Below are 12,845 nucleotides of genomic sequence, written 5' to 3'. Positions count from 1 at the left end.
TCTGTAGTTTGAGCCTACATTCTTTCAATCCATCCTTCAGGGAGTTGGAATATGCCAGCCCCTGCTGGCAGCAGGCAGAGGTGGGGGTTTGATCCCAGGTCTGGGAACTAAGGTCCTACATGCCAAGCAGTATGGCCAATATATATATATATATGAAATAATGTCTAAAGTATGGATTTTAACTGAAAAAGTTAAATTTTCACATCAGAGCCACTGATGCAGTGTCAGATTTTTAAATAAGGGGAAATACTAAGGATGATGAAAAAAGGGAAACAGGAGAATGGGTGGCTAGTGTGTCAGGGCATTTTCCTGTGCTTGAAACATCCTGATATTGTAGTGGAAGCAGCTTCTTCTTCCCCTTCCCAGTAGAAAATTAAGACAGATGACAGGCCCCGTCTCTATGGAGACATCTGTGATGCCATACACTGCTCCCAGGACCCCTTAGGACATGGAGCTTGAGAAGCTGGGCTTCTGCCCACCTGTGCTTGGACCTGCATGTCCATGCTTGGGGCTGTAACCCCCTCAGCACCCAGCTCCAGACCCAAATCCCACAGGATTGATCCGAGTCATCCTTCAGGTGACCAACTTTGGTCCTTCGCTCCACGCTCACAATGTTACCCATCAGAGCCAGCGGGCCCAAGAAGAAAAGTCTCGTGCCCAACTTGATAGAAAAGGGCCTGATTGTCCTCCGGAAGGTGGCCAGCCGGGATGAACAACCCCCGGAATGGAAACTCCGCCAACAAAAGCGCTCCCTCAGCAAGTCGGCTCAGGCCATCTGCCGCTACTACAAGACGCTGGTACGGGGTCTCGGGAGCAGGGATGGCCCTGCCACACATGATTATCTGGAGATGACATGCTTCTCTGCTGGATCAAAGGCCTTAAGGGTGGAGGGCCGATGGGGCATCCTGAATCAGCTTGGGCGGTGGGTTGTGATGGGGAGATTCTTGGGGTGGATGGGGCCTGGGAGAGAAGATGATGTGTCTGTCTTGAGCCTTCCTTAGGGGCCTTTTTAAGAAGGAGGGAAAGGGGGAAGAGAAAATAAGGAAGAGAAAGTGCAGGCAGCAAGTTTCATGCGGGTACTTCATGTGGTGGGGGGCGGGGGGAGACTGGGGAGCCAGCCCACTCCCCAGGGGCCCGCTAAGTGGACAGCAGCTCTAGGCTCAGCTGACTGCAACTTCCAAAGCAGGGCTCCCACGGCCCTCATCGAGCAGCCAGCTTTAGGGGAGGAGACAGCCTGCGTGGTTGGCACACAGAGCCAGGCCCTGGAGCTCCACTGGTGGAGGGGGTGGAGGGCTTCCTGGGTCCCTCCTTTCCTGCTGGTCTCATTCTCCCCACTCCCCAGAGAGACTTCAACCAGAACGCCAGCCCCCAGGACAGCGGCTTCATGTCCGAAATGGAGGAGCTTCGGCGCAAGTTCCTCACACGTCCTGGCTGCCCCCAGTTCAGCACCAGGTCGACGTCCATGACCCACTACGGTAAGTGCATCTGACAGGGCCCTGTGTGCACACCCAGCCCCACTCCAGCTAACCCACCTGCTGGAGTCCAGGACAGCCTGCGGGTGTGGCCAGAGGAGGGGGCGTGTGCAGTGGCCGCAGCTGCTGCTTCTGAAACTGGCTTTCAGCTAAGGCTGGGGTTGGGCCTCGGGGAAGGGAAGGAAAGAAGGTCCTTCTTCCTTCCACTGGGCACATTTGTATCATTGGTCTCCCAGCCCACTTACCTTCTCTGGCTGTCAATCACCAAGATTCAGTAGGGTTGGGACACGGGAGGAGAAGGTGAAGACTCTGGAAGCTTCAGTAATGAGGTCCATAGGCCCAAAGGTGGGTCATTGGGGACCGAGCCCTGTAAGGAGCCTCAGCAGCCTCTTGTCTAACCCCACAGTGCTCTGATTCAGCCAAGAGGCTCTGAGAGGGCAACCAAGGTGCTCAGCCGCCACCCGCTAGCGCTGATCAGGCCAGGCGCCATCCCAGATTCCCGCTCCTTTTGTTCTCTGCTGCTCCTTTTGTTCTCTGACAGACAACATTATCTTCAAGGTGGTGACATTAAGGCTGAGTGCCTGCAGCCAGCTGCTGGGGTCCTTTCTATGGATCTCAGGTGGCAGTCAGGCAAAAGTGGGGTCTCACCCTACTTGTCAGGCTCTAAGCCTTCCTTTCTCAATGCCGGGGCCTCAGAGAGCAGCCAGCACTCCAAGACCAGGAGGGTGGGGGTGTCTAGGGAGGGTGGGGGGAACACAGAGCATCCTGGGTGCAAGGCTGAGCCCACATACTGCTCCTAGTGCACTCGCCACCATCTGATTCGTGCCAGCTTAGAGGACACGGGTCTGACCCTTGGGGTGAAGGGGATTCTGCAAGATTTTGAGGAGACAGTTTTACAGGAGGGACAGGGGCCGTCCTCTGGGGAAGAGGCACTGATTTACAGAGACTAAGTTGCACCTGATCCGTTCTGGGGGGACATGGCAGGCGGGCAGGGGGGACAGAATCACATTTCCATTCGGTCTCGTAGTCCAGTCCTGTGCTTCCACTGAGAAAAGGCACCTTGAACCCCACCCAGTGTTTCGAAGGAAATACGAGTCCCCACCCAGAGGTCTTGGGGAGACTTGGCCTCAACTGTTCTCCATTTGCCATCCTGCAGGTTCAGCCACAACCCTCTCTCTGCCTGAAGACACAGGCATCGGCTCTGAGACCTGGAAGGAGGCTGAGAACCCACTCTCCAGCCAGCAAGGCTTGGATGTGAAGGTGGACGGTGAGGGCAGGCCGTGCGGGGCACTGGGGGTGTGTATGGCCCATGGGGTTCTCTCCTTGGCACCCCAGCCCAGAGGGCCCCTGTTCCCTCCATTCCTATGGTGCCCCATGGAATTGACTTCCCAGGACCACCTGCCTGGCCTGGTGTTCCTCACATGGGCCCTGGGACGCGTCTGTCCTTGAGTACAGGGACACCCAGGCGCCATTCCTACAGATACATACTTCTGTTTATCCAGAGATGAACTCCACCCCCAGAAGTATGCTTCACTTCAGAAGTGCCCCCTGTGCACAGGCAGCATCTTGCCCTGACTCCAGCTCTGGGACCCTGAAGGGGGCTCGGATGCCGCTTATTCAGGCTGGGCTGAGGGTGGTGGAGACGAGTGTGGGAGAACGGGGAGCTGGAGAGGAGCCCAGCTGGACAGGGAAGGGCTCCTGGGGGAGTCTCAAAAGAGGGATGTTACAGAAGATCCAGGGCTGCTCAGCACAGGAAGGGTCTGACCACCCCCCCCCCCACCTTCCCTCTTGACAGGCTGCCTCCTTCCCCTTAGCAAGAGTGCCTGTGAGTTCAACTACCTGCGGAAGAAGAGCGAGTCCCAGGTGCTGAGCCCGACCCTCAGCAGCCCCGACCTGGGACAGAGCTACCCAAGGAAGCGGGTACCCTGGTACCTCTCCGTCATCCATGAGAAGGTATGGCTGGGCATGGAGCCTGGGCACAGATCCTGGTCCTCCTGTCCCAGCTGTGCGTCCTGCCAGAGGTGATGCCTGGCCCTCGGGGCTCTTGTTCTAGTCTCTGGTCCCAGGTGCAGTCTGAACTGACCTTCTGACCTGTCTCATGGCTTCTACAGGTCAGATTCCTATCTGTCTTCTTCCCCATGGAGAGCAGTTTAGGCTGGCCTGGATGTTGCCCCCTCCTACACAGCTTCGCCCCATGTGTCAAGACCCTCAGCATCCATAGGCTTTTAACCCAGTCATTCCACTTGGGAGACTGTATTCCTTAACACAGTAATAACAATCAGCTTGATGGGCAAAGATCTGCCTATGGGTTGATTCATCATGCTGTCATCTTTTTCATCCTTGTTTGTGAGAGAGGCTGGCCTGTAATTTACCAGCCTTGTCATCCCCTTGTTTGCTTTTGGGGTCAGAGTCTTCTGGCTGAGTAAAAACAATGAAAGTTGAGAAGCGTTCCTTCTTTTTCGATTCTCTGGAAGAATTCACCTAATGTTGTTGTTTCTTTATTAAATTCTGAAGATTTCATTATCGAAGTCATCTGTGCCTGGTGATTTCTTACAGGGTTTGTGTGTGTGTTTTTTTAATTAATTCCTTTAAAAAATATTCAGATTTCCTTTTCCAGTTCCAGTTTTGGAAAGCTACATTTTTCTAAGAAAGTGTCCAAGCCATGTCAGTTTTCAAATCTAGGAGCCTCACTCTGTGCACAAGACTCTCAGTATCCTTCCAGTGTCTGGAGAAGATTCTGAAGAAGATTGTCTGGTTTTTTGTTTCTGACATCCCTAATCTCTGTCTTCTCTCTTTTTCCCTCCACCAGTCTTATCAATGTAAAAAGTCTCTTAGAGTCAGTTTCAGGTTTTTACAAAAAAAATTTTTTTTTAAAGCTCATGAAGCACTAACAACAGCTGTGGAAATAAGTCACATAAGATGCTGGGTGGTTTGTCATGAGCACACAGTGGGTACTCGTGAGCCCTCATAATATGGGTCCATGAGTATTCATTTTATCTTTATTCCCGAAACTGTACCTTTAATTTTATGATAGATTTCACAATTTGTTTTTTAAAATTTTTTAGATTTCACAATTTAAAAAGCATTGATACCATCAACAATCCCACCTTTGGAAAATAGCCTGAGGATATAATTAGAGTTACACAGACATACTGTTCATGGGGTTCTCAAGGCAAGAATACTGACGTGGTTTGCCATTCCCTTCTCCAACAAACTGGAAAATTCTTCAAGAGATGGGAATACCGGACCACCTTACCTGCCTCTTGAGAAATCTGTATGCAGGTCAGGAAGCAACAGTTAGAACTGGACATGGAACAACAGACTGGTTCCAAATAGGGAAAGGAGTACGTCAAGACTTTATATTGTCACCCTGCTTATTTAACTTATATGCAGAGTACATCATGAGAAACGCTGGGCTGGAAGAAGCACAAGCTGGAATCAAGATTGCCAGGAAAAATACCAATAACGTCAGATATGCAGATGACATCACCCTTATGGCAGAAAGCAAAGAAGAACTGAAGAGCCTTTTGATGAAAGTGAAAGAGGAGAGTGAAGAAGTTGGCTTAAAGCTCAACATTCAGAAAACCAAGATCATGGCATCTGGTCCTATCACTTCATGGCAAATAAATGGGGAAACAATGAAAACAGTGAGAGACTTTATTTTTTGGGGCTCCAAAATCACTGCAGGTGGTGACTGAAGCCATGGAATTAAAAGACATTTGCTCCTTGGAAGAAAAGTTATGACCAACCTAGACAGCTTACTAAAAATCAGAGGCATTACTTTGCCAATAAATGTCCATCTAGTCAAAGCTATGGTTTTTCCAGTGATCATGTATGGATGTGAGAGTTGGACTATAAAGAAAGCTGAGTGCTGAAGAATTGATGCTTTTGAACTGTGGTGTTGGAGAAGACTCTTGAGAGTCCCTTGGACTGCAAGGAGATCCAACCAGTCCATCCTAAAAGAAATCAGTCCTGAATATTCATTGGAAGGACTGATGCTGAAGCTGCAATACTTTGGGCACCTGATGCAAAGAACTGACTCATTTGAAAAGACCCTAATGCTGGGATAGATTGAAGACAGGAGGGGAAGGGGATGACAGAGGATGAGATGGTTGGATGGCATCACTGACTCAATGGATGTGAGTTTGAGTAAACTCCTGGAGTTGGTGATGGACAGGGAGGCCTGGCGTGCTGCAGTCTATGGGATCGCGAAGAGTCAGGCGTGACTGAGTAAGTGAACTGAACTGAACACAGACATACATAAAAGGATGCTCTTTGCAGGCCTGTCAGGGAGGGGAATTCCAGGGGAAGGACTGCAGGCTAGGCTGTCTCCAGGGGCTCACACCATGTCCTCAGGGTCTTCTTTCTTTCACCTCTGTCTTCCTTGGCCCTGTCGTAGGCAGCATCACTTGCAGCAGCAAGTATGTGCTGTTGCAAAGTTAGCATCCCCACTGGAAACCAGAAACGCCTTCCAGGACTTCCTTTTGTTCTGGACACATTTGTTGCTATTTTTCAGTCACTAAATCGTATCCGACTCTTTGTGATCCTGTGGGCTGCAGCACACCAGTCTCCTCTGTCCTCCACTATTTCCCAGAGTTTTCTCAAGTTCATGTCCATTGAGTTTTTGATGGTATCTAACCATCTCATTCTTTGTCACCCCCTTCTCCTGCTGCCCTCAATGATTCCCAGCATCAGGGTCTTTACTAATGAGTTAGCTCTTTACATTAGGTGGCCAAAGTATTGGGGTTTCAGCATCAGTCCTTCCAATGAATATTTAGGGTCAATTTAGGATTGACTGGTTTGACCTCCATGCTGTCCAAGAGAAGACTCTCAAGAGTCTTCTCCAGCATCACATTTCAAAAATATCAACTCTTTGGTGCTCAGCCTTCTTTATGGTCCAGCTCTCACATCCATACACGACTACTGGAAAAATCATAGCTTTGACTGTACAGACCTTTGTTGGCAAAGTGATGTCTTTGCTTTCTTAATTCGCTGTCTAGGTTTCTCATAGCTTTGCTTCTAAGGACCAAGTGTCTTTAAATGTCTTGGCTGCAGTCAGTGTCTGCAGTGATTTGGGAGCCCAAGAAAATAAAATCTGTCACCTCTTCCACTTTTACCTCTTCTATTTGTAAAGTGATGGGACCAGATGCCGTGATCTTAGATTTTTAAATGTTAAGTTTTAAGCCAGCTTGGTTCCCCAACCAGGGATTGAACCAATGTCCTCTGCATTGCAAGGCAGATTCTTAACCACTGGACCACCAGGGCAGTCCTTCTATGACTATTTTAACTTAATAGTGTAAACAATTCCCATATACCCTCCAGATTCTCCAAATGTTAAAATGTTGCCGATTTGCTCCATCCTCCTCTCCTCCCTTCTTTCTCTGTTTCCCTATGTCATTCATTCATTAAAAAAAATTTTTTTTAATTTATTTGGCTGCACCTGGTCTTAGTTGTGGCACAGGGGATCTAGCTTCCTAACCAGGGATGGAACCTGGGCCCCCTGTATTGGGAGCACTGAGTCTTAGCCACTGGACCACCAGGGAAGTCCCTATATCATGCATTCTTGCCCTGATTTTTAAAAATTCCCTTCTTGCTATGTACTTTAAATGAAGTTTCAGTTCCTTTTTCTGAATGCTTGAGAAGGATACTTAGATCATTGATATTCCATTGCTTCCCCTAATTGTTGCATTTGAAGCTTATTAATTTGCCCTTAATCACAGTTTTTGCTTCACCGCATGTCATGCCACGTCCAAGTATTTGTTATTATTCTGTCTAAAATATCTCTTAATTTCTTGTGTGGCTTCTTCTTTGACTCATGGGCTCCATGGGAGCCTATCTCTTAATTCTTAGACATCTGGACGACCTCCTAGTTATCTTTTCCTCAGACTCCATATGGGACCATCTCCCTCTTGCTTGAAGAATCCCCTTTGTATTTCTGTCAGTCGTTCAGCTCTGATTATGACAAATTCTCTCAGTGACTGTCCAAAACCACCTTTATTTGGTCTTCAAGCTGGAATGATTAGGGTTTTGAGATTCTGAGAGGCAGTAGACCCAGCTCCGAAAAGCTCCTTGGAAGTCTTTGGCAGGTAGTGCTGGTTAGTAGGTGTGGCTCAGATGGTAAAGCATCTGCCTACAACCTGGGAGACCTAGGTTCAAACCCTGGGTCGGGAAGATCTCCTAGAGAAGGAAATGGTAACCCACTCCAGTATTCTTGCCTGGAAAATCCCACGGATGGAGGAGCCTGGTAGGCTGCAGTCCATGGGGTCGCAAAGGGTCAGACATGACTGAGCGACTTATTTTCAATCACACCTGGGCGCTGACTGGAGCCAGGGCCTGGAGGGGAGGCTGCCAGGAGATCCTGGGCAAGGGTGGCCCTTAAGCAGGAGGGGGCTGCAGGTAAGAAGCCGCTCACCTTGGGCTGGGGTCACGGGGTCCTCCTGGCCCTGGAGCTGCTGCTCTGGGTGGGGGGGCAAGGGAGGGTGCGGCAGGGGTGTCTGAGTGTCTAAGTGGCCCCCTGGGCTGCCCCGTTTCTCCTCAGGACCAGTGCCTGTTGGCGCTAGGGGAGGAAGTCCAACGCCTCTCGGAGCTGGAAGCACAGGTTCAGAAGAGAGAGGAAGAGATCCTGGCTCTCCACGAGGAGAGGGAGGCCCTGAGGAAGCAGCTGAAATGCCTCCTGAAGAGCAAGAGCCAGGAGGCCGCGCCCAGCCATGTCTTGCGGGTGAGCAGTGGCAGGCGCTCCATGGACTAGCCTGGCCTGGTCTTGCTCTGGGACGGGGCCTTGCCTGTAACGTAGGCATGGCATGCTGTCCCCCTCGACCCCAGGTGTGGGGTGGGCACTGGAGGAGGCAGGGTGGGGTGGGGATCTGGGGGCCATCGCCTGGTCTGAGACCTGGTTTCTTTCTCATCTGAGGATACAGCCTGCGTTTACGCTGGGTGCACATATGAAGTGGGGGTGGGGGGCTTCAGACCCCTGCTGGATCCTCTAGACACCTCCAGAAAAAGCTACCCAGACACCGATGGTGGGGGACTGGTGGGCAGGGAGGCAGCAGGAGTCTGGAGAGCCTGAAAGCATGGTCCCGTGTCCCCCCCATTCCCCAGCCTCCCAGGGGTTGTCAGCGAGTGGGCAGTGAGGGACAGTGACCTGCGGGCGTGTTTGAGGTTGGCCCCCCCAGACTCTTCCAAAACAGTGTGCTTGTTACTGCTGGGCCTCTCACCAGGGGTACCCCCAGGGCCGTCACCTACACGGCACGGCCGCCTGCCCATTGATAGGGCAACCCCAGGGGGGGAATGGTGGGCCCCCTTCTGGGGGGACAGGTCTCAGTGACATGGGCCCTGGGGGAGCTGAAGGCCCAGGTTGAAACCCTGAGGGTGCCGTGGGCATCTCACAGGAGCGGCCATTGGAGTCTATGCTGAAGCTGCAGGGGAGACAGAGTACCCTCAGAACCTTCCGAGACGAGGAGGACGTGGAGCCCTGGCGGCAGGTGTGGGCTGGCTGGGGCCCGGTCCCCCAGGCTGCCCGGGAGAGGCACAGGCCACAGCGTCCCACGTGCTGTCCTAACCTGGTGGCCCTCACCCAGGCTGAGCCCTCAGCCACAGCAGGGGAGGGGTGGTGGGGCTGCTCCTGGAGATGTAACCCGAGGGGAGCTGGCCAATAGCCCCGCAGCACTGTCCTCCCAATGCCCCCTTGAAGGTTTGAGCCTCCCTCCTGGGGGTGCCCGTAGCCCTGTCCAGCATCCCGTCCCCTCCCCCAGCTGCAGGAAGAGTGCAACAGAGGCAAGGAGCTGGAAGGAGGCGACTACGAGGAGGAAGAGTACCTGGAAGGGCAGGCCAAGAGGGCAGAGGACAAGGGGGCGAGGGCTAGAGCCAGCAGGAGGGAAACTCTGCAGGAGAACAGAATCGAGGAGGAGGCGGTGGCCATGGTAACTGCGCAGGAAGACGAGGACGAGGACAGGGATGCGTACGGGGCCGGGGAGGTGGAGGAAGAGGAGGACGAAGAGGTGATGGAGCTGGATGAGGAGAAGGAGCTGCAGGAGGAGGAGGCCGCGGCCAGGAGGCGGGCCGGCTTCGTGGACGACACCTTTGAGGAGGAGCTGATAGCCCAGCTGGAGGAGTATGAGCAGCTGATCCAGGAGTTCCAGTTCCAGCTTGAGATCACCAGGACCAGATACTCCCTGGCAACAGGTGGAATGCCAGAGGAGGCCAAGGCGGGACCCACAGCGAGGATGCCCAGGACTGCCCACTTTGCCCTGGGTCCCTCTTGGCTGGGACCATGCGGTGGCCGCACTAGACCCCTGGGATGGGAGCAGGCAGCCAGCCCTCAGCTTGGAGCTCCGCAGAGCCCTAGGGATGATGCAGTGACTGGCCCCCTCCTCCCTGCTTTCTCTCATCTCATGCAGGAGCCATCAAGTCTTTACAGCGACAGGTGGAATTCCAAGAGTCGCAATTGCTGAAAATCAACACGGAGAATGAGATGCTGCAGAAGGAGCTGCGGGAGCGGAAAAAACAGCTGCAGGCCATGTCTGACAAGGTAGCGGTATCCTCTGCTGTGCTGGGACATGTGCCATCCATCCCCGCCCCTACCCCCTGACAGAGACACTGGACTCAGGAGCTAATAGTCACTCAGTTATGTCTGATTCTTAGTGACCCCATGGACTGTAGCCCGCCAGCCTTCTCTGTCCATAGAATTCTTCTCCAGGCAAAAGTACTAGAGTGGGTTGCCATTCCCTTCATCCAGGGAATCTTCCTGACCCAGGGATGAAATTTGGGTCTCCTGCATTGCAGGCAGATTCTTTACCGTCTGAACCACCAGGGAAGCTGCCATAGCTAGACCTTATTAAGGGTTTGTTCTCATTTGTCCTGGGCACTCAGTAGCCGGCTAGAAACTTGTATCACTCAGTTCTGAAAATGTTCTCTGTTTACATGGATTTTAGTCCCTGTCTCTGTTTTCTCCGAACTCTCCCAGCAACCCCATCAATCAGCCAGCAGACCTCTTCTTTGGGTCCCTTTCTCCTTCCTGTCTGTTCCTTTCACTATCTTGTCTTTTTGTTCTACTTTTAGATTTCCTTAACTTTATCATCAGCCCTCTTCCTGGTTTTTTAAAAATAATTTTATTTGTTTATTTAATTTTCGGCTGCACTGGGTCCTCATTGCTGCACAGGCTTTCTCTAGTTGCATCGAGCAGGAGCTACTCGCTAATTGCAGTGAGCAGGCTTCTCATTGCGGTGGCTTCTCTTGTTGCGGAGCACGGGCTCTAGGGCACATGCGGTTCGGTAGTTGCAGCTCCCAAGCTCCAGAGCACAGGCTCAGTAGTTGTGGCGCACAGGTTTAATTATTCCCCAGCATGTGGGATCTTCCTGGAGCAGGGATTGAACCCACCTCCCCTGCATGTAGGCAGATTCTTTGCCACTGAGCCAGCAGGGAAACCCTCCTCTTGAGTTTTAACTTTGTTTCATTTAGTTTCTAAGATGTTGCTTTTGTTCTCTGAATGTTCCTTCCCCACTCCCTTTTATTTAGAAGCACACTCATTATTTATTTCTTAATGGCGGTATGTCTCTGACCTCCTAAACAGCTTAAGTGAGAGTTATGGGAGATACTTAAGGGATTTGACTGCTTGTGCTGTTTCTATTTCCTATAAGCTCCTTTTGTAAGTCTATTTTCAGTTTCTGTTACTCCTTCGAGAATTTTGCTCAAAGGTCAGAGGTGCCTGGAGTCTCTCAAACTGTGGGTGACCATTTTGTGTTTCATGGCAGAGAACTGTGCTTGGGTACATCAACGGAAAGTTAGTTCAATGGTCCTGTTGTTGGCTCCTTCCCCTTGGCTTGCTCAGATTCTCCTGGAATCTGGGAGACTGGAAGAATTCCTTGCCCAGTGTAATGGTCCAGCTGCTGGCATCTCCCAGGCCAGAGATCCTCTTCTCCCCCACCCCCCACCCCCCCGCCAACCCCCAGGGCCTCCAGTCTCCTGACAGATGGAAAAGCGGGAAGGTGCCTGGCATCTCCTGGTCAGGGCTGAGTCTGAGGCTCCTGATTTCTGATATGATGTTCCTCCTTGTGTCGGCCTCCATGTCCAGAAGAGCCTGGCACCATCCCCCACTTCTGAGATATCCAGGGACCTGTGGACTGGGCTTGTTTGCAGCTTCCCCGCTGCTGGCTTTGGAGTCTGGTTCCTTGGGTCTGCCTCCCGGCTTCCAAAGTGTGTTTGATACCTTCATCAGAAATTCCCCCTTCCCCCTTCATCAGAAATTCTGATGCTTCCCTTCATTTTACTGAGGTTCATGGAGGAAGGTTCAAGGAGGCAGCCATCTATCTCCCCCCACCAGCCCCTAAGCAAACCCCCATTGCCTTGCAGTTCTCTAACCTCCGGGAAGACAAGAAGTACCAGGAAATGATGGGCCTCATCGAGAAAGACAACCTCCTCCTCAGACAGGTGCCCTTGGGGTGGCTGGGGGGCAGCCACAGGTCCTGATGGCGGCAAGGAGAGTCAGCTGAGTGGGGGCCCCTCATTTCAGACAGTACCCTGTTCAGTAAATCCGGGGCCCTGGACACCCACTGGGGAGCTGGCCACAGCCAGAGCCAGGCTGGCTGGAGGAACTCAGGGAGAGGTGGCTGCCTCTGGGGGAAGGAGGGGTGGGCAAGTGGACCTACTGCTCCCCACCCCCCAGCAAGTGTCGGAGCTGGAGAGTGAACTGTCCAAGCGGGAACAGACCATCTCGGAGCTGGAGGACAAGGTCAACCAGCTCCAGGCCCAGGTGAATCAGAGCCAGAACCACCTGCAGAGGCGGAAGCAGCTCCAGGAGGAGATGCAGAAAAAGAACGAGATGATTCAGCAGGCGGAGCAGCAGGCCCGAGAGGCCCTGGAATACACCCAGGCCAGGGTATGCCCGGCTCCCCATCCCAGCCCTGGAGAGCGCTCAGGCCTGAGTACACTCAACTCCTGCCTCCTGAAGGCCTGGGGCCCTTGCCCACCACTGCCGTCCCTGGGAACGGCCACCCTGGGGACCATGCACCAAGTGCTCTGGGCTCCCCTCTTCCTGTGTCCAGAAACACTGGTGGAGGAGGGGGCGAGGGTGTGGTGTGGCCGTCTTGGTCACCTATAGTGGCTGGAAAGAGCTGAGTGCAGGGGCTTCGTTTATGGAGGAGCCCCTTGAGTTGTGCTATGAAAGAGACCCAGGGATATGGTGGCCAGCCAGGGAGGGTCTGAGGTGGGAGAGAAGTAGTAGTAATGATGCTGTCTATTTATAACTTAGAGAGCATTTGCTGTGGGTCAGGTGCTGTTCTCAATGGCACCCCACTCCAGTACTCTTGCCTGGAAAATCCCATGGACAGAGGAGCCTGGTAGGCTGCAGTCCATGGGGTCGCTAAGAGTTGGACACAA

The 12,845-nt window shown here is 52.5% G+C and overlaps 1 protein-coding gene across 1 annotated transcript in view; it reads left to right on the top strand.

Moving 5' to 3' along the window:
* The first annotated feature begins 611 nt into the window (after positions 1 to 611).
* Positions 612 to 12,845, top strand: part of CCDC27 (coiled-coil domain containing 27) — a 15,349-nt gene continuing 3,115 nt past the window's right edge. The window contains exons 1-10 of the mRNA XM_010850207.1: positions 612 to 797; positions 1,343 to 1,475; positions 2,629 to 2,739; positions 3,268 to 3,425; positions 8,011 to 8,190; positions 8,861 to 8,953; positions 9,224 to 9,653; positions 9,869 to 9,999; positions 11,820 to 11,897; positions 12,133 to 12,345. Of these exons, the coding sequence (XP_010848509.1) occupies positions 612 to 797; positions 1,343 to 1,475; positions 2,629 to 2,739; positions 3,268 to 3,425; positions 8,011 to 8,190; positions 8,861 to 8,953; positions 9,224 to 9,653; positions 9,869 to 9,999; positions 11,820 to 11,897; positions 12,133 to 12,345 (1,713 nt within the window). The remainder of the gene's footprint in view (positions 798 to 1,342; positions 1,476 to 2,628; positions 2,740 to 3,267; positions 3,426 to 8,010; positions 8,191 to 8,860; positions 8,954 to 9,223; positions 9,654 to 9,868; positions 10,000 to 11,819; positions 11,898 to 12,132; positions 12,346 to 12,845) is intronic.

This window comes from Bison bison, unplaced genomic scaffold (genome assembly GCF_000754665.1).
Source record: "Bison bison bison isolate TAMUID 2011002044 unplaced genomic scaffold, Bison_UMD1.0 scf7180017864289, whole genome shotgun sequence".
Taxonomy (NCBI): domain Eukaryota; kingdom Metazoa; phylum Chordata; class Mammalia; order Artiodactyla; family Bovidae; genus Bison; species Bison bison.
The sequence above is the reverse complement of the archived record's forward strand: the minus strand, read 5'-3'. Positions and strand labels throughout refer to the sequence as shown.